At 35.9% G+C, this 25495-nt stretch overlaps 2 protein-coding genes across 2 annotated transcripts; both read right to left on the minus strand.

Moving 5' to 3' along the window:
* Positions 1–4048: 4048 nt before the first annotated feature.
* LOC110100882 (3-ketoacyl-CoA synthase 2-like) lies at positions 4049–6423 on the minus strand. Its single transcript, XM_020828593.2, has 2 exons — positions 5872–6423; positions 4049–5014 (listed from the first exon to the last, which is right to left on the minus strand). Exons 1-2 carry the CDS (start codon positions 6421–6423, stop codon positions 4214–4216), a joined length of 1353 nt encoding a protein of 450 aa, XP_020684252.1. The 3' UTR covers positions 4049–4213.
* A 10216-nt stretch (positions 6424–16639) lies between these two features.
* Positions 16640–18051, minus strand: LOC110100843 (protein FAR1-RELATED SEQUENCE 5-like). Its single transcript, XM_020828536.2, has 2 exons — positions 16917–18051; positions 16640–16848 (listed from the first exon to the last, which is right to left on the minus strand). Exons 1-2 carry the CDS (start codon positions 18049–18051, stop codon positions 16640–16642), a joined length of 1344 nt encoding a protein of 447 aa, XP_020684195.2.
* Between the last annotated feature and the right edge of the window lie 7444 nt (positions 18052–25495).

The following is a 25495-nucleotide window of genomic DNA, read 5'->3' on the forward strand; positions in this document are numbered from 1 at the left end:
TTTCATAATTGTTCTTTATAAGATTGTTATGAAGGAATAAAAGTAGTATGCGCACTCGATTATTATAGCTAATATCAGAGATATTAGGCAATAAAGACTCCACAATAAAAAACATAGTGAAATTTACAATGATGGCAATAAGATGTAGCAAGTAATTGGATGAACTCGTATAAATTTTCTTATGTTTTTTTTGTGTGTTAAGCTACTTTCTATTTTATTTATTCTCAATAATTTGAACCAGATCTCACTTAATTATCCTACATAGTTCTCATTTAGGTTTGTACTTTTTCTGAGTGCCTCCCTGTGCTACCTTCCATCAGTGGGCCTTAGTTTGAGATGCTGATGAGAAATAAAAATGACAGTATGAACAGTAAGCTCGAGAGGTCTCAGCATTTTTATTTTAATTTAATTGTCGAAATCATTACATCAGGAGCATTTTTTGTCTAATAGATGGAGATGATATGGCTCATTTATCTATAATAGGCTTTACCAATATACAAAAAAAACATCTATAAATATCCACAAGAGGAGCAGGTAAAAAACTCTCACTCCGTCATCTATGAATACACATACCCAAATTTCGTTGGTATTGAAAACTATTTTAGCAATCCAACAATATTATATGTGCTTCCCTTCCAAAAATTGTAATTATGAGTAATAGACTTTCATAACAATTGGTAAAGTATCACTAAAGGTCTGTTTGAGGCAACTTTCTCGTTGTTTTATTTTTCTGATTGCAATCATAATTTTATTTGGCTACTACATTCTAGCTACTTCGTAAAAAGTTGTTTTTTGTAATAAGAGTAGCTAAGTTATTTTCTTTATAGCTACTTTACAAACAATTTTATAAAATACTGCAGCCGTCCCAAATAGATCCTAAATGAAGCTCAAATTTGATATAAACGAAATTCGATCCGACAATCATGTAACTTTTGAAAAATTTTATCAGCTAAATTAGCTGACAAGAGAGGGTTGGTTGTTTGATTTCCTATTATTAAGCTGTCCAACTTCAATAATAGATCTGTACATTTGAGGGGCAGAACCACCTCATGAAGAGCACAAAAATAAAAATAAATAAAACAAATGGTTTGTGTAGATTTGGAAGAGTTCATGGTGGGGATAGTTGGTTCAATGAGCTGTTTAAATGATGTGAGCTTTGTTAGGTACTGCAACACTTAGCTTGCAATCTTTTTCTGTGGTAGGGCTTAGATGTCTGAACTTTGAACTATCATCTTTTGTTAATTGGGTGGGGGAAAAGAATCATATATATTAAGACATCTCTTAATATCTAAAGAGACAATACTTTCTAATTTTATACTAAAAAACTTTTTTAAAAAACAGCAAGAAAATCGTCCCAAATAAAACTTTAATTCATTGAAGTCCTATAAAGAGGATTATGAGAGATTTACAATTGAATGACCTTCATATTGTTAATAATGAAATAGAGGATATTTTCCTTAAAAAAGGCATCTTTATAGTATCAAAGAGTAAGATTTCCTTGAGTGATAGAAGAGGGTGTGTCAATACAATCTAAAAAATGAGTTTTCATGGAAACTGTGATGATCTTAATGGCTGTACTTAGTGGTTTGGTTTGAGCTAAAATGTTCTGTTGGTGGAAGACAATATATATGACTTACCTCAAAATCTTGATGAAGAGCGAAATTTCCACTACAAGACAACACAATCCTTCCAGCTTCCAGTGGTAAAAATGAATAGAAAAGTTAGGCCAAAATTTGCAGCGAAGGATCCCCACTGATGGAGACAATAGTGACAATGCATAAGGCCCTATTGTGTTGTGATCTGAGGGGTCTCTCAACACCTGCAGTAGAGGAGAGAATTGAAGTGCATTAACTGCTTAGTACTTGTAATAACTATGAATAACAGCTGATGGCAGAAGAAATACCTAACACAATAATTATAGGTACCAATAACATTGAAGAAACAAAGCAGATAAGCAATAACTTCTCATGTAGTTTTATCACCAGCTGAAGCTCATTATGGATATGTAGCAATATTAGTCAATGGGATTCTCTGTTAGCTGTTTTTAGAATGTCATTGGCCTCTGAAATGAACTAATTTAACATTTTATTCTTATGAATTTGTTCATTGTGGTAATTAATTAATTAGTGGTCCATGACTCAACTTATACTTGAATTAAAGTAATGTTAATGATTGTGGAGTTTAATAGGGATGGACCAAACCCCACTAGACTATGTGCACATGCATATGCTTGCTTCATGTGTTAATGATTTTGAATTAATGGATGTAATTTTCATTTTTCTCTTTTATTTTCATGCAGAAAATATCAAATCAACAAGAGAGTTCTGAGCATACATATAGTAATTATTTCTTGAATAATTATGATTAAATCAGTTTTTTATTGAAAAAAAAAAGAGAAAGCAACTGCATAACATTGAAAGCAATGGCTGAAGTATGAACAATGGAAGAAATTATTATGTGCGGACACTGTACTATTCATAGGCAAATCAGAGTGCACCGCGTCACCCGGTACACAGTAGGTAGATAGCCGCTGTACACAGCACCTAGGTGACGTGGTACGTTCAGATTTGCCTCTGGACACGTACGATGTCTGCACAGAATAATTTCACGAACAAGGGATAATGGTCACGGGTGGAATACAAGGCGGTTGGGTTAATGAGAGGAAATTGGACAGCGAAATTTCGGTAGAGAATCAAATTCAGGTTTCAGTAGAACCCGTCTCCAGTTTCTATTGAAACTGGACCGCTCTTCTCCTCATTTGTTCCTTTTGATATTAAGTATTCAACCAACATTTTATACTTACTTTTAATTAAATTGAAAGCAATGGCTGAAGCTTCCAAAGAGAGTAAGAGCTGCGCAAGCAACAGCATAAAATTGAAAGCAATGGCTGAAGCTTGAACAGCTACAGGCCCACAATAATGATAGCAATGGATTGTGGCCTGAAACGGTTTATGGCCATTCAGGCAATAACTGCATGCAGTTTGTTCATAGGCGAAAAGCTCATATTTATGATGGCCATATTTGTCAATAGGATTCTCGACTATTCTTCTACGAAATTAACTCATTTAGCAATCAATTTATTATTCTTTATATTTTTTTTAATTTTTATCTAAAATATTTTCATAACTATCAATAATAAATGATGAAAATAACATGAGATTGTTATCAATAAATAATGCTTTGTTGTTCAAATATCATAATTTCATTTGGCTATTATTTTATTTATATTTTTTCAAATTTTTTTTTTAGATCGTGATAAACTATTTTGACGACCATGTAATTGCCCCAAATAGATCCTTAAAAGACAACGAGCAATGTATTGCCAGCCTTATGAATACAAATAATAAATGATGAAAATAATATCATATTGTTATCAATAATACTTTGTTGTTCAAATATCACAATTTCATTTGGCTATTATTTTATTAATATTTTTTCAAAATTTTTTTTTTTAGATTGTGATAAACTATTTTGACGACCATGTAATTGCCCCAAATAGATCCTTAAAAGACAACGAGCAATGTATTGCCAGCCTTATGAATACAAATCATATTGTATGAGGCAAAATTTTAAATAGGAGCAAATGATTAATTTAAATTGGCACAGTGTTGAATGCGTAAAATGATTTAACAAGTTTTAAAAGAGAGGACGTGGAGAGAGAGTAAGAGAGAAAGAGAGATGATCGAGAGAGAGTATAAGAGAGAGATGATAGTGAGAGGATAAATTATTACGTGTAGAGATCAAATATAGAGAATAATCTAATTTATCTCTGTGAACAGTAAAATCGCAGTTCACTGTGCTTTTATTATTCACCACTGTGTTTTTACTGAACACAGAGGCAAAACTAAACGATTATTTAGCGCATTCAACACTATCAAATAATTTGATGAATTCGCCCCTTTCACTAATTTAGTTTACTCATCAAGCCCTTTCTAAAATTTTGCCTCTTGCATGACAATAATATTTTCTTAAAAAATTCATATTAGAAGAATTTGAAAACAAGTTTATATACAAGAGACTAGAGAGAGAGATTCCTACATTAATTAAATCATGGTACAATAGCTGGTCTAACTAACCTTGCACTTAATTCAATAATTAAAATTCATTAATCTAATCAGCAAAACATACTCCCACCAAACAACCTCTTAAGATAAATCACTAAACCCTAACCCTAATTTAAAAAAAAAGAAAAGAAAAGAAAAGAAGAAGTAATCTATGTGGTGATAGTACAGTTAATGGTTTCAACCTTGGGCACATCAACAGGGAACTTATCAATCTCCTCCAGCCATGGATAGCTCCCCTTTGGATTTATATCTCTCAGCGCCTTCCAAACCACACTGTTGCACTTAAATCCAGAACCAAATCCGATTTGCCAGACCCTATCCCCTTTCTTAACCCTGTTCTTCGCCTCCGAATACCCTAATTCATACCACAACGAGCTGCTCGAAGTGTTGCCGAATCTGTACAGAGTCATCCTCGACGGCTCCATCTGCCAGCTTCCAAGATCCAATCTTTTCTCCAGTTCGTCTAATATCGCCCTTCCTCCGGCGTGGATGCAGAAGTGCTCGAAGGCTTTTTTGAAATCCGGCACATAGGGTTTCGAAACTGATGAGTGTGGGCCGAAGCATTTGGTTGAGATTAGGGAAAAGGCGAAGCGGAGTTGTTCGGACAAGGGGAGGACGCGGGGGCCGAGGGCGGTGATGTTGGCCTTCAGGGCGCCGCCGGCGACGGACATTAGGTCTTTGGAAAGGGAAACGCCTACTTTGCCCTGATCGTCTTCTTCCTGAGAGACGCAGAGATAGGAGGAGTCGTCGGAGCCTCTGTGAGTGCGGATCAGGTCGGATAGAGAGTACTTGGCGCGGTGGAGATCGGAGCGGCGGTTGGAGAGGAGGACGGCGGCGGCGCCCATACGGAAGAGGCAGTTGGTGACGAGCATAGGACGGTTGTTGCCGTAGTAGCCATGGAGGGTTAGGTTTTCGGTGCTGACTATGAGAGCGTAGCTGTTCGGCCTCACCTGCAAATATACTCTCACTTTATTTATTATATACGACAAAATTTTTATGGTTATTTAAATTCAAAACTTTATACTTTCATTTAAATTAAATGTGATAAATAAATAATTTATATTTAATTTACCTTATAATGAATTCAAATGCTTTGGACTTTCTTAAGTCTCTTTTTTTTGGGTTTTAACTTTTATAAATTTATTTTGTGATGACAAGAAATTTAAACAAATTTAAATAATAATGAGATGTATTAAAATATAATCACCATTACAAAATTGATTATTTAAACATTTTAAAGATAAAATAGAAGCTTTTTTTATTATTTTATTTTTTATTGGGAGACTAGATGTATTATACTAGTGAATTCAAAATTTAAATAATTTTTTAATTTCATAAAATTATTATATGAAATTATATTCTCTCTCTCTACATATATAATGTATAAAAAGATTTGTGATGTATTTTAAAATTGCATTTTATGGTAAAAAGTATTATTTATGAATGGGTGATATAATATTAAATAAGAAGGTGATTGTTTTATGATTTAGCCATACAAAACATGAAATTTATCCAAAAAGAACTCTTAAATTTATTTAAGATATGTGCAATGCACAAATATATACATAATCAATCTACTCTTATATTAATCCACTTATCTTAAAATAAATTTAAAAAAAAAAACTTTAAAATCCATTACACTTCTCAACAATTTTTTCTTCTTAAAAAATTTTATAGTACGTATAATATATATTATAAAAAAGAAAGAAAATCATCTAAAAATATCCTAATATAAATTATACTAAAATATTTATTTTTTTATCGAAAATAATAAAAATAATAATAAAGAGAAATTAATTAATGAAACCTTGAGAAGGTGGCGAGCGAGATCAATGGAGATAACACCAGCGCTGCATCCCATCCCACTAAGATTAAAGCTCGCCACATCCTCCCTCATCTTATACTTGTTCACAATCATGGCCGACAGAGAAGGCGTCGGCCCGAACAAGCTACAGTTAACCACCAAAATACCGATCTCCTTCCTCACATCAACTCCGGTCTTCTCCAACAGTCGATCCACAGCACCGAATATCATCATCTCCGCCTCCTTCCTGGCCTCCGCTATGAACAAGGCCGGCGGTATTCTCGCCACCGCCTCCGGGAAGTAAGTGGAGTGGCCGACGCCGGACCTCTCCAAAATCCGTTTTTGGAAGGCCACATTGTCTTTGGTGAAGGTTCCGAGAACTATGCTGCGTTCGACGTAGGCTTGGTGAGTTTGGCTGCACGATTCGGTGGCTTTGTGGCAGGCGAAGTCGATGAGGAGGATTGTGTTGTGGCGGCTCAGTAGGAGCTGGAAGAGGAGAAAGAGGAGGACGACGACGACCAAGAGGAGGAGGACCAGAGTGAAGAAAAAGCTCATTTTGCAGGTACTAATCAATAGTTGATCTTGTTATGAATCAAAGTTATTGAAGAAGAAGAAGAAGAAGAACAGAAGGAAGGAGAAGGAAGATGCGTGCATGCGGAGTAATAAGTTTAAGGTGGTGGAAGGAGTGGGGATCAGTGGAGGGGCTTTTAAAGAATGGTGGGATTGAGGGTGGGGGCATTTTGGGATTTTTATTTTCTTAATAATTATATTCAAATGTAATAAATGGAATTAATCACATGATTTAATTTTTTTACTATAATAAATAAACATATATATATGAAGATATATGGATTTGATATGTGATACAAACTAACTCTTTATATCTAACATTAATTATTTTATTTTAAAAATGTAATATTTCTTAAATTCATTCTACTATAATTTTTATAAGAATTAAAGAGAGTTGGTGATAGGAGGAGTATTTGCCGGTTGGAGGGAGATTGAAATAATAAATTGGTGATAAATGCAGGCCATGTGAATATGTGATCTCGCATTCAATGTGTGAAGAAATGAATGGTCAGATTGAGTTGTCTTCTTTTTTGACTCTTATAGAAACAAAGAAGGAGATTGAAATTAATCAGCCCATGTGAGCCTAAAGCCATTGGCTTCTCAGTGGAGGGGGAGGACTCAAAATAACTCATTACTCAAAAGTGAAAATCTTTACTTCCTTTTTGGAATGCCCAAATACCCTATTTACTTCATTATATAATTATTATTATTATTATTATTATTTTGGAAACGTAATATCTACATGTTATCATCTCATAAGAGGTGCTTGACGGAGAAATTAATCCCTCCGAGAACCTACTAACAACCAGTCTCATAGGTGCAGGACCCACAATTATTTTCTCCACTCTTAAGGGGGTTTGAACATGAGTTGGGAGATTCCCAACTATACTGGCCCACCAACCTAGCTAAACCCGGTGGGGTATTATTATTCTTTCAAATGGTAATTTTCTTAATAAAATTTAAAAAAATGGAGAATATCTACACTTATAGTAGTTTAATTGATCAAATATATTCGATCAATTAATAAAATATTAGAATTTTCTTTCAATTAATAAAATATTATTTGTACCAAAATTCTATTTTTGAGCCAAACATAGAACAAATTAATTCAACGAACAGTTTTTTAATCTAAATCGAAATAAATCCAAAGAGCCGGTTCACGGTCAGAAAGGTTGAACCGGTTTGATTTTGAAAACCAACTAACAAAATAGCTCATAAATCAATAAAAAATAGTCCCTGACAAGCTGAACCTATTCAAATCTGGCTGCTGGGACCAGTTTAGTTAATGCGGCGCACCAACGTGTATTTATTGATGCAATTTTCTAAAATTTGGTAAGCCTATTTATTGTGTTCCACGAGTGCATTAGAACTAGAATGAATAGAAATCATCAGCATGAGACCATATATAGGACACCTAAATGTTTTTAATGGCTGACCATAGTGCTTGCTAGCTAGTTGGAATCCTTTGGAGTTTGTCTACAGCAATTCTTTTAAAGGTACAGACTACTACAGGTCCACAGATAGAAGGGCATTTTGATTGTAAGACTTTTATTATACTGAAGCAACATTTTTCAGCATCCAGATAAATCGTAGTTCAATTAAAATACCGCCGAATTCAAAATACCCGGTAAACATTTTCCAGAAAATACTTAAAACGTGCACAAATATCATCTCAGAAACATACCAAAAGTTACGCGGTAAAAAATTCATCAGTATAAAACGGAATCAATTATTCACTAACGGAAACAAAATCCGGAAAATTTATATATATCCAACCAGAAAAGTCGTCAAAATTCTTGTTTCTAAAAATTGAGAAAGGCGGGATGTGCCTTACCTCGAGTCGGTCAAATTTATGAACTGCAGCTACGGACAGAAGTAGCCCAAAAATTATTTTCTTCTTCTTTTTCCTTTGATTTTCTCTCTCCTGGGTTTTCTCTCTCTTCAAAAAGATCTCATTTCCATATATATCCAACCAGATCATCACGGACGATCCAAAATCATCCCGGGACGATTTGCCCTCTGGACGAATTTCGTTCAGACGAAATAGTTATCGTTCCTGGACGAGTTTCTCTCTGGAAAAATTTAGTACGGACGAACCCCACTTCGTCCTGGGATGAACCTTCCAGCCAGAAATTCTTACACAACCTGTACCGATCGTCCCCGGACGATCCAATTTCGTCCAGACGAACCTGGAAGAAAAAATGGCTTTCACAAGAGGCCTCCTATAAATATGCCCAAATGAAAGAAAATTGAAAAGACTAAAGTGCCCTCATGCTACAACATAGACTCAACTCCCCATAGGGAGAGCCGTCGATCCACGACTACGTCGACGATACACATGTCAAAATCTTTGACTGATGTCCTCATCAGTTGGGGGTTTAGGGCTAGTTTACCTCACTTAGAGGTTTCCCTAACATGTTGATTAAGTGTGGATTTTACTGCTTCTATTAGAAGTAGCATGTGTGTTTAAGAGGTTGGGTCTTACTGCTTTTATTGAAAGTATCTCATAAGTTTTGTAAAACCAAAAATTGATGATCGTAGGTGTCGCACGCATTTCGATGCATTGCATTGAAATTTAAGTGAAAATTCAATGTCATCGGAATTCGACGAAATAAATTTTATAAAATTCTATACAAAATTTCGAGCAATTTGATATAAAGAACGTATAGCAAATTTTTCTTAAATTTGAAATTAAAATCATGAAAAATTCTTAATACCTCAAATACCCCTAGTAAGTATTAAAGCAGAGATTAATCAAGTGAGGGTATTTAGGACTTTATACAATTAAAACCTAAACTCTTCCCTCTTAAGGGGTCCCCATTGTTTATTCGACCGAACCAAAAGGAGAAAGCGAAGGCGAGAGGGAGGAACGTACGGGAGTTCTTCGACGGCGACTCTGGTTTTTATTTCTTATGATGTTAGAAATGTTTTAAGGCTGAAATTTAGATTTTTAGCAAAAAATTTATTTTTTTTAATTTTTAAATTAAATAAATCTAAATTTTAATTAACCTAATTATTAATTAGGTTTAGAAGGATGTTTGACTTGATGATTTGATGAAATTAATGAATTTAGGGTTTTCAAAATTTAGGATTTTTAATAAATCCAAAATTTTTAATTAATTTTATTTTAATTAAGAAATTAGTGAATGTTTATGTTTATGTAAAATATATTATGATTAAGGTTGGATGACAAGGTTTGCTTTTACTTAGGTGTCGACTAAAAGGACGCCTCGAGCTTAAGCGACGTCGTATGTCGTAGAGATTGCTTTACAATTCTTGCGAGGTAGGTGTTTGCATTTAAATTAAGTTTATGAATTTAAATTAAGTTAATATTACACTTTCAAAATTCACATGCTGATGTTTATGAATTTCTTTAATTGCTTTAGTTTTACATTTATGTTTATATTCATGTCATGATATTAGGAATGTTAAAATTTGTAAAACAAAAATTCAAGGCATAACTAATACCGAATTATACACGAAGAATTTTGAAGAACCTATGTTTTATGAATAATTTTAGTCTCTTTGATATATATAAATATTATGATTTGCATGTTTATGATGGTCCGGAGTACCAAATGGTAAAAGGGTTCTACGGAGCCAATGGTAAAGGGGTTCTACGGAGCCAATGTTAAAGGGGTTCTTAGGAGCCAAAAGGTAAAAGAATGGCAAAAAATTTGACTGTGATGTGATACCAAATGCAAGGAGCTTCGTAAGAAGTTAAAATTGAGTTGTCAAAGAAATTACAACTAATAACTTATGGCGATAGCAAGAAAATCATTAAAGATATCGTGTTATTAACTAGCTTAGGCGAAGAAGCATGCGTAGATTGACCAAAACTCATGGATAAACAACGATAGTAGCAACACCAAAAGCTATTAAACAACAATCCGTAATTTAATAATGAGAAGTTCACCTTGGGGATTAACCACTCAACTAAACTAGGCTTAGAGGGAGAGAATTTTCAGCACACCAAACGATGCCACGAGGAAGGTCGCAATGCCAAGGGTCTTGAGCCACGGAGAGGTTGCCGGTGGTGGAGGAAACACGGGCGGCGTGCTTTCAATAGTCCACTCGTAATCTTCGAACCGCTCGTCTATGATGTCGATGAGTGTGGGTAGGATGCGGTTCAAGTAGTTCTCCACCGTTTCGTCGAATCCAAACCCGACGTCAAAGAAGGTGTATTTAATGAAAATACTATAAATGAGAAAGAAAAAATTTATGAAAGTTTATGTAAAAAAGAGAGGAAAATTGTTTAAACAAAAAGTTTCTAGAAAACTGAATATGAAAATCTTATGATTTATCTCTCAATGTTTATTGCAATCTTTTAATTGTTTTAATTCATGTTTAATGACATGTTTAAAATTATTTCATGAATTTAAGATAAATGCTTATCATCTGCTGAGCATTGGCTCATCCTATTTTTGGGAATATTTTTCAGGAGAAAGTGATAGGAAGTGATGGCAAGACGACAATTTACCTACCATCGAAAGGGCCTCAGGATGTCAGGTTTTTATATTTCTGTTATAAGTTGAGTTAGTGGTTGTAATGTGAAGTATATTGGTGTTTATGTGTTTATGTTTTTAGTGGTTGTATGTTTTGATGAAATTGTTGGAAAACTTTAAGTTGGATGTTTAGTGGCTCTTTCTTAAGTTGTATGGATGATATTTATGTTTATGCCTTTTAAGAAATGAAACTGTTATGATTTAAATGTTATTTGTGTTTTTCCGTACGACTGTTTGTTCCCACCACATTAATTCAGGCTAGCCAGGCCGGGTCGTGACAAGTTTGGGGGTTTAGGGTTGATTTACCTCACTTAGAGATTTCCCTAAGATGTTGATTAAGTGTGGGTCTTACTGCTTCTATTAGAAATAGCCCATGTGTTTAAGGGGTTGGATTTTACTGCTTTCATTGGAAGTAGTCCACAGTTTAAGTGGTTGGGTCTAACTACTTTCATTGTAAGTAGCCCGCAGGTTTAAGAGGTTGGGTCTTACTGCTTTCATTGAAAGGAGCCCATTTGTTTTTTTATTTAAGTTGGATCTTACGGCCTCCATTGGAATTTGTCCGTGGTTTTGGGCAGTGGGTCTTACTGCTTTCATTGAAAGTAGCCCATAGTTTTAGGTAGTGGGTCTTACTATTTTCATTGAAAGTAGTTCGGAGTTTCAATTTAAGATAGGTCTTACAGCTCTGTTTACGAGCTGCTTGGTTATTTGGATTTAGGATTGCTCACTTAGAGGTTTACAAGCATGTGGATCTTACTGCTTTGCTTAGAAGTGACATGTATGTGGGACTTAGGGTTAGGTTACTTTTACCTAAAGATTTCCCCTAATGCATTAACTAAAGTTGGACTTACAAACTTTTTTTTTTTGGACTTACGACCTTTATTAGAAGATGTCGGGTGAACTTAGGTTAACGACGATTTAACATAGCATGGGTTTTAGCAGTTATGTAGTTTGGCATACTTTACTGCCTCGACACCAATACTAGTGTTACAGTGCTAGTTTTGCCTACAGTTCTAATTTCTCTTTTTCAATACTAGTTTTGTTTACCACCCTGCATTGAGTTTTGTTTACTTGTTTACAGGTGTGTGGGGCCTGCACAGGAGTTTGAGCTTGCCAGGAGCTGGAGTTTATAGCTGCAGTTTGCCAGGAGCTAGAGCTGGAGTTGGAGCTTAGAGAGCTTAGGTTTTTTAGGAGTTTTTGGAGTTTTTTTTTGTTTTGAGTTTTAGTGTTTTAGTTTTAGGATTTATACTTTAATTCGTGTGTGTTGTACTTGAGTTTGTTTAATGCAAACATTGATTTTTTTCTTTTATTGTATTTTACTTTTTTTAATTTGATTGCATTAATTAATTAGGTAATTCATTGAATAAAAATTTAGTTTTAATTTAATTAATTAGTTGATTAATTCATCAAAATTCAATTTTATTTTTAAATTACATGCCCAGCTTATTAATAAAATTTTAAACTTAAATATATTTTGAATTGATCAATTAATTAAGTTTTAATTCATTGGAGTTTTAATTATATTTTAAATTAAACAATTAAGTTTAAATTTCATTTTGACCCATTGAATTTTAATTAATTAATTTTTAATAAAATTAAATAATAATTTAATTTTAGTGAACTTTTAAATTTATTTTAAATGGGTTAATTAATGTTTAATTTCAACAGCCACCTGATGTCCCATCCCCGCGAGGGGAGGTCGGGAGGGAACTTTCCCTTTCCAGTCCACCAGTCGGTTAGAATTTAACGGTCGAGGGCTTCGGGGGACGAATCAACCCCGGAATTAGTCTTCTGATGCTCCATTTTGGCGAACACGATACTTGTTAGGATAATTTTTTAAAATTCCATGTTTTCTAGGAATTTCCAAAGCCTCGATAGGAGGTTGAGAATGGCACTCGCCCTTCTAAGTCCGCTTGATCGAATCAAAATCGACGATCGAGGGCTTTGGGAGGGCTTTGGGGGAAGAATTGACCCCGGAATTAGTCTTCGGCTCCTACAACTGGCAATCGCATCGTCTCCTTTATTATTATTATTATTATTATTATATACAAATAACATTTTCTTTCTCACTCACTACTTCAAACGAACGAAGATTTTGGTTCGGCTAAATGGATAGAGGCCGCTCGGGCAAGGGAGTTTGAGGCATGATCAGAAGGCAAATTATTGGGTCAGGTGACCGAAGCCATCTCTGCGTTCGGTCGCCAATATAAATGCGACATCTGTTAGGCGTTTTTTTAATTTAATATGTTTGTTTTATGTCTTGTCAGAGTTAGCGACCCGACCCGATAAAGCATTTCATTTGAATTCCGGAAAATAAAGAATGGAAACGGCGCGTATTTTATTTTCAAGCGACATTTTCACTGTTATTCCATCTCTGGTAAGCGCTCTCGGATTTCTTCAAATATTTTATGTTCTGCAATAGCTTATTCCCGCCAGAGGTAGACGACGAGATTGTAGAAGATCATCAATCAGGAAGAGGTATGGTTGCGCCTAACTTGCGCTTTACTTGCTCTTTCATTGCGTTTAAGTTATATGTTAAATTTTAGGGTTTGGTTTAGTTATAATTTTACCATTGTTTGTTTAATGTAATGTACTGTTCAAATGTTTATTTTCTGATTTTTCACGCTTCTTCTCTTCGTAAATGGATGAAACAAATGATACGAAAGGTTTACGCTTTCTGCTAAATTTTAGGGTTTATTAATAATTGTATAACTAGCATATATGTTCAATGTGGTGTTCAATTTTTATTTTTTCTGAATTTAAACCTTCTTTTAAACTAAATAATTACGAAATGTATTGTTGCGCTAAGGTTGCGCTAATGTTGTGCTATGGTTGCGCTAAGGTTGCGCTATTGTTGCGCTTTAGTTATGTTTGCGATATAGTTCTGATTTTTTTTTTTTATAGATGAGGACGTCGTATCAAAGGCCAGTAACATCTAGATGCTATGTTACTTCTTTTTTGAAACATTGTGATGCTTTTGTCGATATCATTGATGATGAAGTAGAGCAAACATTAAAGAATCTGAACATTCATCAATTTTTGAAGTTCCCCGCATTCCAGCAGTGTATACCACTTCTTTTTGAGGTTCTCAAATTTTGGAGTCCTGCTGATGAAGGCTTCATCGTCCTTGGTCATGTACTGAAATTCACTTCTGATGAGGTTGCCTTGTTGATAGGTAATATTTTGAATATGAAATTTTTTATAGCGATATGTTTTTTTAACTTTAACAACTGAAATTTTCTGACAGGTTTGCCAAACAGAGACATTGATATCAAATGGATGATTGATCCTCTAAATGGACCTCTTTCAACTGAAATTAAACTAGAAATGTCAAAATTAGACAGATTATCTGATAATGCTACAAAAATAAAGACCTTTATTATGTTTTTGTTATCTAACCTTTTCTTTATACTAAACAACCATAAAACCTCTAGAAGGCTCACATCTGTTGCAAATAATTTAAGTGAGTTCACTTCCATTAATTGGGCTTCATGCTTAAGGAACTTCATGGTCGGGGAGTTCAACACAATTTTTGAGAAGTTTCAACTGCAAAGATCATTGGGTTACATCAATGATTTTTTTCCTCTTCTACTGGTAAGTTTCTACTCCTACTGGTTATTCTACATATATAATGCTTTTTAATGTTAACTTTTAAATTTTTATGTTTGGCATTATACAGATTTGGTTTTTGGAATATTTTTCTTTGAATAAACCATCCGATCCAGAAATAAGACCGCGTTTTCTGAGATGGAAGGGATATACAGAATTATACTTTACACAAGAGAATGCAGCAAAATTATTTAAAATTTTAATGAAAAGTGAGGTAATTTTTTCGTGTACATAGCGCAACCTTAGCGCTAAGGTTGCGCTACGGTTGCACTACGGTTGCGCTTTAATAAATCAATACGTTTTCTGTTTTTTGCAGATTTATGTTTGTCTTGAGAATGTTAGCAATGAGGAGGCCGAAAAATACGGAGCTGATATTATTGCCATAGAAAATTTGGAAACCCGGGCAGGGCATGAACCACAGAAATTGCAGTCACCCCAGAAAATTAAGTCATCCGCAAGAAAAAAAACTTGACACCACCCCACCTCCCTCCCCACCTCCCTCTCCCCCTCTCTCTCCCCCTTATTCTCCTCATAATGAACCACCAGAAACTCAACTTCTGCCGCCAACTCAACCTTCTACTCGTCCACCTACTGAAAAAATTTACATCACTCAACCTTCTGCTGAACAGCCACCCATTGGAAGGGCAGATTTAGAGGCTGTTCAGAATAAATGTTTTGAAATATTTGAGAAGATGTTGAATAAAATTCAAGAAAATCTGGGAGCTAGATTGGATCGTGTTGAAGATATTGTGGAGAAACTTCAGGCAGATCAAGACTCCCTGAAGTACAAATTTATTGAATTTCAAATGAATTGTGATCACAATCCAGAGAAGCCGCATATATCTAGTTCTTCCTCCAGCTTCCAATCAGTGAAAAATACAGCTTTGCATCCTTCAGAATAACCACCAATATTTTCTTTTTGTTATAGATGAGGACTCCCTATCAAAGGCCAGTAACATCTAGATGTTATGTTACTGCTTTCCGGAAACATTGTGATGCTTTTGCCGAGATCATAGATGATGAAGTGGAACAAACATTAAAGAATTTGAACATTCATCAATTTTTGATGTTCCCCGCATTCCAGCAGTGTATACCACTTCTGTTTGAGATTCTTAAATTCTGGAGTCCTGCTGATGAGGGCTTCATCGTCCTTGGACATGTTCTGAAATTCACTACTGACGAGGTTTCTTTGTTGACAGGTAATATTTTGAATTTGGAATTTTTTATAGCTATATGTTTTTTGAACTTTTTAACAGCTGAAATTTTCTGACAGGTTTGCCCAACAGAGGCATTGATATCAAATGGAGGATTGATCCTCTAAATGGACCTCTGTCAACTGAAATAAAAAATGAAATGTCAATATTAGACAGATTAACTGATAATGCAACAAAAATAAAGACCTTTATTATGTTTTTGTTATCCAACCTTTTCTTTCCACTAAAGCATATGCCTAAATTTAGGGCAGAGTTTGCATTTTTTCTTTTTCTACAAACAAAGAAGTAAACAATCTGTAACTTGTTGTAAATATTGTCCATGATTTATAAATGTACATTTTATTATATTTTTATATACTTTTTGATTGTTGTATAAAATGTGCACATACTGTTATATTCTGTTTATTAATGAGCATTCTCTAAAATCTGTTATATTCCGTAAAGCGCAACAATAGCTAAACTATAGCGCAAGTATAGCGCAACCATAGCGCAACCATAGCGCAACCATAGCGCAACCGTAGCGCAAGTATAGCGCAACCTTAGGGCAAGTATAGCGCAGCCATAGCGCAACCGTAGCGCAAGTATAGCGCAACCTTAGGGCAAGTATAGCGCAGCCATAGCGCAACCGTAGCGCAAGTATAGCGCAAGTATAGGGCAACCATATATTTCGTAATTATTTAGCTTAAAAAAGTTTAAAATAAAAAAGAACCAAATTACATAAGTCCAAATAGATGATTTATAAAAAATTTTTTATTACAACCAATAAATGAAATCATTAAGTCCAAATAAATATTATTACATTTCAAATTTAAACTATGTCGCAATTTTATTACAATCAATAAATGAAATCATTCAGTCCAAATAAATATTATCATATTACATTGCATATTCATTAAATTCCAACTCCGAAGAAAGAAAATCCATCATCAACTTGGTGTATTCAGCTCCAGGTTGGCTTGATGGTATGCCGGTTATATATTCCTCACTGAAACATTCAGGCATGCTTGAAAAGTTCATCTGTGTTGAACTAGGATGTGTTGAAGAAGGTTCATCTATTGGGTTATCCCCCACCAAAGGCTTCTTCTCTGTAAGAAACTAGAGTTTTAGTCTTAGGATTTGGAATTAAATAATTAACAAGTTATTAAAAGCTTACTCTTAGGTCGTTTCTTCTTTTCCCAATGGCTTTTCAGTCTTGCATTTGATATGCCTTTAGGTCTACGCTTTAGAGGATCTTTCAAATTAGCAGTTCCACCTTGGGAACCCGCAACATCCTTCTCATTTCTTTTCTTGCCACCAAGAATTAGGTATAATTTTTTATACATGTCTTGCAATGAGGAAAGAATAAACTCCTCTGCCTCCTCATTCCCTTGAGCTTCCGTGCTCATTTGATATGCAAACCTGCTCACCTGATTTCTGAATATGAATCCCCTACCACCTTGGAAATTATTACTTCTTTTAGAATTAAGCAAGTAACCTGAATAAAAAACTTGTCGAGCCCTTGCTGACCAACGAAGTAATAAGTACTTCTCAGGAAATTTAGCCATATCCAACTGTTTAAAAACCCTCAAACAATGAGAACACAGCAATCCCATGGTTTCATACTTCTTACAGCTGCATTGAATGTTACCTTCTGTTGCATCAAAGTGAACAACCCAAGGATGGTTTTGATTCTTTTTCTCTATGTAGTTGACTATATACTTTGAAGAATCAGTTGAGACAAAATCTATACTCATTTCTCCCACAGCCTTTATAAATTCTTCCTCAAAAATTGAATATATTCTTCTTGAGTAAAATCTAGCAGCTTGTTTTAATATTGAGCTGTTCTTTATCACGGGAACAATTTCAGATTGACTACATTTGTAATCCTCATCTTGCTCATTTCGCCGCCAATTCTTCAGTACCTTCTCCAAGCCAAGAAAACAGTCAGTTATTGAACTTGTTGGCTTCGAAATGCCATGACACACATTATTAGTACACTCACTACGCTGCGTTGATAAAATGCCCATGCAAAAGGAATCCTTGTTGAAAGCAGTTGACCACTTTCTCCTAATCTTATAAAGATCCTGCAACCATTCATGGTTATGAAGATTCCCTTCCTTCATCATTTCATCCCACGCTTCCTCAAACACTTCCTCAGAATCACACCACCTCATACACTTATGGAAGAGTCCTCTAACTTTATTATTGCTATTGTAGATGGAAACTTTTGATGGAACCTTTTTAAAGATGTGCCATTGGCATAATCTATGACGAGTATGAGGTAATGCAACTTCTATGGCCCTGGCCATAGCTTGGTCCTGATCAGTGAATATTGTTGTTGGATATTTATTACCCATTATTCATACAAATATTTTAAACAACCATGTAAAACTTTCAATTGTTTATTCTAACAAAAAAGCAACCCCAAACAAAATATTCTGCCAATGATTGTTAACACCAACAAATGGCGCACAAACAAAATTATACTTGTTCAGCCTATAACTAGTATAAAAAATCAACACATCTCCAAAATATTCATAATCTATCATGCTTCTGCCATCAACCCAGAAAAAATTTAACAATCTATCATGATCATCATATTGAACATCACATGCGAACATGTGGTCCTCAACTTGTCGATCTTTAAATAATTGAATCAAAGAATTTTTGTGTCACCAATTTCAATCCTTGCTCTTTTCTCCTTCTGAATAAAATTGTAGGCATCCCTCTTAGAGAATCCAACATTCTCACATCCACCAACTTCCTCTGCAAGGTAGGCATATGCATCAACGATTCTAATCCATGCATCTGTCATCGATTTTAGGACGGAAGCTTTTTCCTCAATAACATTCCTACATTATCTTAAAAGGTGTCGGTCGGCTGGGCTAGCTAATTCATGGTTGTGGGATTCAATAAATCTTTTGACATGCCAGTAACCATCTTCATCTGTGGCAAACCTCACCATGGCTGGACAACCAGTTCTGACAACTGGTCTAGTGAATCTCTTTCTCTTTCCTGAATTATGATCATCATTTTTCTTGAAACCAGCTTTTGAACAAACAAAATCCTTCGATTTTATTTTTTATAGAATTTGGCCAAAAACTGTGATGATCCTTTGGGACACTAAAACCATTATCGTGAGCATAAGTGCAAAAACATTCATATGCTTCTGTCTCATCTTTTTAAACAGCCTGAAAGCGCAAGTAAAGCGCAACTAAAACGTAAATAAAGCGTAACTAAAGCGCAAGTAAAGCGCAAGTAAAGCGCAACTACAGCGCAACTAAAGCGCATTTAAAGCGCAACTAGATATCAAACAAGTTCAGTTTTTTTATTTTTTTTTACTTTTTCGACAAAAGAAATTTATTAAAAATCGCAAAATCAGAGATCCTAAGACTAATGAGCTGAAACCTACGTCTTCTTTCTGCGGCGATAATATTAAAACTGACTGTTTACAACTTTCTAACTTACCGATATGTTGAAACCAGAGGAATTTCCGGCCAAGTTAGGTTCCGATTCCGATTCATGCACCATCCCTTCCGATTCATGCATCCTTTCCGATTCATGCACTCCCTCTTCCATGCCCTCTTCCACCTCCCTCTTCGCTGAGCAGTCCATTTCTTCTCTGCAATTTTCTGGCTCGTTTTTTCTTCTACAGCAGTAGATATTTGCGTCTTTCGCGGGTATCAAAATGCAAAAAATAGAGTGGCAAATGCTTAAAAGTTCAAATGAAATGCGTTATCGGGTCGGGTCGCTAACTCTGACAAGACATAAAGCAAACATATTAAATTAAAAAAACGCCTAACAGATGTCGCATTTCTATTGGCGACCGAACGCAGAGATGGCTTCGGTCACCTGACCCAATAATTTGCCTGATCGGAGGGCTTGGAGGCAGAGAAGCACACGTGTGGTGTTGCTGTATGAGGCGGACTGGGTGTTGCCAGTCGGAGTCAGGGCACTTATGTGAGGCGAGCGGGAGGGAAGCAAAAGACTGGTTCGGGTTCCTACGTGCATACACGGAGGTCGTGCTGAATCAACCGGGTCGGACGGGGTTCGCAACTTGGTCGTGGTCGGGCAAGCCGTTCGCAGCTAGTGTCGTGCACGAAGGAGGGAGATCGGTGCGACTGAAAGAGAAGAGAGAGAGAGAGGGAGAGTCGAACGTCTTCCTAGGCTCCTGGGTCCATGAGTGTCTGAATGGGAGAGATTGATCATTCTTCCATGCTTGTGAGGGAGTTTTGCATCTAGGAGAGCAAACGTGGGTAGCGAAAGCCGGTCAGGTTGGTCGGTTAAAGGTCAACACTCATTTTTATTGCATCCTCCCACCTGACGTAGAGATATGTCCTCCCACCGCCAAAACTCAGTTTTTGCTCGGTATTGCTAGGTATTATTTGATAATAACGAGGAATATCATCATGTGAAGACCAATACCGAGTTATACCGAGCTATACCGAGCAATACAAAAAAATACCGAGTATTTTCTAGGAAAAACTAGGTATTTTTTTGTATTGCTCTGTATAGCTCGGTATAACTCGGTATTGGTCTTCACATGATGATATTGCTCGGTATTTCTCATTTTTTAGCGCGATTTTAGCTCTGGGAGGACGTATCTCTACGTCAGGTGGGAGGACGCAATAAATAAGGGTTCCAAACAATAGCCTATTAGACCGGTCCAGCCGATCCACACGGGACCGGCCCAGCGCAATAGAGACAGAGTTGACCTCCCAGCTATTTTGAATGGTTTTTGAGGGAATTGGGAGGGAAATTTGAATGTATGGACTATTTAGGGATTTCGTTTTGATTTGTATGCATTAAATAGTATGTTATCCTAGGGTTATGGCATCTTGAATTTGGTTGAAATTTGAGAGCACTTAGATCTAGGTTTTCTTTGGGCTTTAGCGTCGTCTAGAGATTTGGGAGAGATTGATCCTCCTCTCGAATAAAGGATCAATTATATCTTGCTATTTTTGTTTCCCTTTGATCAAATAATACAAATTATCTATTGTTTTCATGGTTTTGTGGAGAAAGCTCGCTGTTTTTCGAAGATTGATAGGAAATACTTGAGATCTACAAGTACTTCCTATCAAATTGGTATCAAAGCTGTTTTTGGGACCTTTTGTGGGTTGTTTTGGTGAACTCAGCTGCTGTTCTTAGGATTTCGAAGAAGAAAATTGCTATTTTTGAAGATCGAAATCCAGATTTTTATTTCTACAAAAATTTGGGCATCAATGGCAGCCAATAAAATGGATGTGTTGGAGGAACGCCTCGAAGTGGATATTGGATAAATAAAATCTGAAATTTCAGATCTCCAAAATCAAGTTTTAGATTTTAAAAAAAGATGTTTCAGCCATCCATGATAAGTTTGATTCGATGTTTTTCATCTCGGAGGAGATGTTGAAGAAAGTGCTCGAGGGACAAACAAAAATATTGCTGTCGGAGATGAGGGAAGGTGCCGACAACCACGGAGATGGGAAAAACCCTAGCCAATCAGGCAAAGGGGAGATCATAAGGTGGAGACTCAAAAGGGAGAAGAGAAAATACCTCTCTTAGAACCTATTCCTAGGGAGGAGTCCGGTAGAGAGTATGTGAAGAGATGTGAGGGGGTTGGGCATGAGTAGAGGGATGTTAAATTTGAAAGAAGATGGGCTGAATTGGAAAGACGATGACTTTGATTTTGATCAAAGAGGTGCCGAATTTGAAAGGGAAAGGGGTAATTATGTCCAAAGGGGGACTGCATCTGAAAGGGGGGTCTCTTATGATACAATGGGCGCTGAATTTAAAAGGAGAAGGTGGGAATTTGATAAAGGGTCTGGGCACGAACGTAGAAGGGATGATTGGGACACTTGGAGGGAACCAACCCCTTGGGGAAGAAGAAATTATGAAGGGAACAGAGGGAACGGAGGTGATATGAGGGTGAGGAAGCTGAAGATGCATATTTTTGAGGGAGATAATGCACATGGGTGGATCTACAAGGTGGGAAGGTACTTTATTGTCAACAAGTTGACGGAAGGGGAAAGACTGATGGCAGCCGGGATGTGCTAGGAAGGGAAAGCTTTAGCATGGTGCCAGTGGAGGGATACGAGGCAACCAATAAGGACCTGGAGGGAGTTTAAGGACTGCCTGTTGGAACGTTTCCAAACCAGCAGGGGATGGGCCTTCTACGAGCAGCTCTTCTCTTTAATGCAGGAGGGGATAGTGATGGAGTACCGTGAGCAATTTGAGTACCTCGCAAGTCGATTGGATCGGCTTCCAGAGTCTGTAATGGAGTGGAACTTTATGAAGGGACTAAAACCAAATATCCGCGCAACAGTCAGAGTGATGGGACCTCGAGACTTGGGAGAGTCTATGGAGCTAGCTCAATTGGTGGAGGATCAAAGGCACCTGGAAAAAGGAGCAAGAGGCAGCAGTTCAGGAGGCTCATACAAAATGACCACGACTTTTTGGCACCCAAGGAGCCAACACCGGGTACTCGTAAGGAGACTCCAGAGAAGAAGACTACCGGAGGAAAATCTGGAGATAACTTCAAGAAGCTCACAGAAACAGAATTACATGAGAAGAGAGCAGAGGAGATCGGTTTCAGATGTGACGAGAAGCATATGGCGGGAAACATGTAAAAGGACACATGTAAAAGGATTGAACTCTTCATGTTCGTATCGTTTATGATGAAGAAGGAAAGGAGGAGGGTGTTGTCTTTCCACCTTGCGGACAAGGTGGTTCTTTGGGAGGGCAATATTGTTAGACCAGTCCATTGGACCGGTTCAGCCGGCCCACACAGGACCAGCCCAGTGCAACAGAGGCGGAACTTCTCCACCTCCTATGCATGTCACGGATGCCGCGAGGTCCATGGGAGCTATTTTGGAAGGTTTTTTGAGAGAATTGGGAGGGAAATTTGAATGTATGGACTGTTTAGGGATTTCCTTTTGATTTGTATGCATTAAATAGTTTGTTTTACAAGGGTTATGGCATCTTGAATTTGACTGAAATTTGAGATCACTTAGATCTAGGTTTTCTTTGGGCTCTAGCGCTGTCTAGAGATTTAGAAGAGATCGATCCTCCTTTAGAATAGAGAATCAATTGTATCTTGCTATTTTCCATTTCTCTTTCATCAAATAATACAAATTATCTACTGTTTTAGTGGTTTTGTGCGGATTTTTTTTTAGAAAGCTCACTGTTTTCCGAAGATTGATAGGAAATACTCGAGATCTACAAGTACTTCCTATCATAGCCACAAACAAACAAGAATATGGCTCAATTCTTGATGCACATATGTATAGTTAGCACTATATACTACGCTTTGATAGAGGAAGTAAAGAGGACCCATTTGTCAATATGAAACATGTAAAAAAACAAAGTTTGCTCAATTCCCCAAAACTATAGACTGAATACCACTATACTAGAGTCAAGGCTAGATCGAATGTTTATCATCAACTAAAGAACATGTGTACATTTTCTGTGATCAAAAAAATAAATCAATAAAGGAACAGCATGAAATTGGGTTTGTGAAGTAAAAGTAGGCAAACAGAAGGAAACTAAGGCTAGTTGCTAAGGAAAAAGTAGGACAAAATGTGAATTACCCGTCTACACATTAATCCCAGAAAAATATTATCGAAACCTATTAAAGAAGTAACCAGAAGAGAAATATGAAAGAAAATCAACAAATATTCCGTTGTTTTATTAGGTTTGAATGTAAATCTATTTATATGGTTTTACAATGAGTAAAATTAGGAAGAAGTAAATCATATCCCAACTACAAAGGAAAAAAAAATTATGGCAGCAATTACACGTCAAAAAAAACATAAAAGTTTTCAACTAAATCAGCTCCAAAATCGGTAGTCATGAGAAATCAATCTAGGGGAGCCATGTCAATGATCTAAGGCGAGAAAAAAAAGCCACAACAGATGGATCCAAATCCAGAAATATTCCAGCTATTACAGTTGAACCTCACCTTGCCTAGTTGGGATGCCGCCACTGTGCAGAATCAGCCCAAGCTGCGGCAATTCCCTTGCTAAATCCAGACTCCACCATATGCAAGAGTCCCTAGCTGCTGCCAATTTTAGAATGAAAGAATAGATAACTGTAATAAGGAATTATTCAACACTGGTCCTCAAGTTGGTTTGTAAACATCCAACAAAACGAGTTTGTTTATTAACTTCTCATTCTAAGATGTCTAATCAATCGTTTGGCCAGAACATCAATAGTTTGATTGGAGGAAGCAATATGCATAATGCATGGATCCACGTTAAAGATTTTCTTTTTAATGAAATGTTGACCAATCTCCACATGTTAATTATATTAGGATGTAAAGGATTGTGCGGTATAATAATATTCATAGCAATTTTATTGTCACAATAAAGTATCTTGTGAGTTTTAATATTTACCTTAAGTTTTTCTAGGAGTAGTTTGAGCTAGATTAATTTTGCACTAGTCCCACTGGCTAATGAACCGAGTTCTGCTCACCATATTTTATATTTTGCTTCTCCAAGCTACAAGATTGCCACATACATATATACAATATCTAGAAGTGACTTATTGTCAACTACAGATCATGCCCAATCAATATCAATATAGGCTTCTATAATTCTCGATTCTCTTTCTTAAAGAACAACCATTTTCCCGGACTTCTTTTTGGGATATTCGAGAATTCTAATAACAACATTCATGTGTTCTTCATAAAGAACATGCATCTAGGGACTTGCCAAATTGATAATATATGCCAAATAGATGAGTTTTTATCACCAACCTTTCGTATATTCTTTTATCCACGGGGTAACTAATGTTGTTATCAGTCAATATAATAATAATTAATAAGATTTGTAGAAGTGTCGAATAATCTACTTCAAGTCAAACCAATTTCTTTTAAGAGATCCAAGACTTTTTTTATTTGAGAAATGGTAAAACTGGTTGTTGTTTGAGATTTTCATTCTAAAGAAGTGCTTGAGATGCCCAAGATTTTTTATTTTGAATTCTACTACTAGTTTTTTTTTTTAGGATAATTATCTCAAATCTTGATCTCCCGTAACAATGAAATAATCTATATAAATAGTATACTTTCCATCCTTGTGTTCTTAAAACAATGTGTAATCAGGTTGAACTAGTTGAAAATATTGTTGACTCACAGTTTTAATGAATCATTTGAATCGAGCATTAGGTCATTGTTTAAGTCGAAATTTTTTTTTTTTTTCAATATGCAAAATGACACCTGCCGTCCAAGAGTCGTTGATCCCAAAAAGATGATCTAATTAGACTTCCTCATTTAATTCACCATTATGAAAAATATTTTTAACATCCAACTGATAACGCTACTAATCCTGGTTGACTACTATTGATAGAATAGTCTGAATAGTATTAAATTTTGTCATAGGAATAAAAGTTTCAAAATAGTCGATCTCATAGATTTGGGCGAATTCTTTCTCAACCAACCGCGCTTTATATCTCTCTATAGGACTATTAGACCAATATGTCATCGTGAACATCCAATTACATCCCACAAGAATGTTGTTCTTGTGTTTTTAAATAATTTCCCAAGTTTCATTTTTTCAAGGGTTTGCATTTCTTCTTCTGATTACCTCTCTCTCCATTTTTTATTCTTATGAGCTTCATCTATTATTTTTGGAATTCAACCTCAAGTAGGCTGGAGACTATATTCTTTTTTGAGTTTATTAAGTCCAAATAGGATTCATGACAAGTGTCTAGATGTAGAGAAATTTCACTTCTTTGAAAATTCTTCTTTCGAGAGTAAATGCAAAGCTCATGAGAGTG

Source organism: Dendrobium catenatum, unplaced genomic scaffold, assembly GCF_001605985.2.
Source record: "Dendrobium catenatum unplaced genomic scaffold, ASM160598v2 fragScaff_scaffold_1271, whole genome shotgun sequence".
Classification (NCBI taxonomy): domain Eukaryota; kingdom Viridiplantae; phylum Streptophyta; class Magnoliopsida; order Asparagales; family Orchidaceae; genus Dendrobium; species Dendrobium catenatum.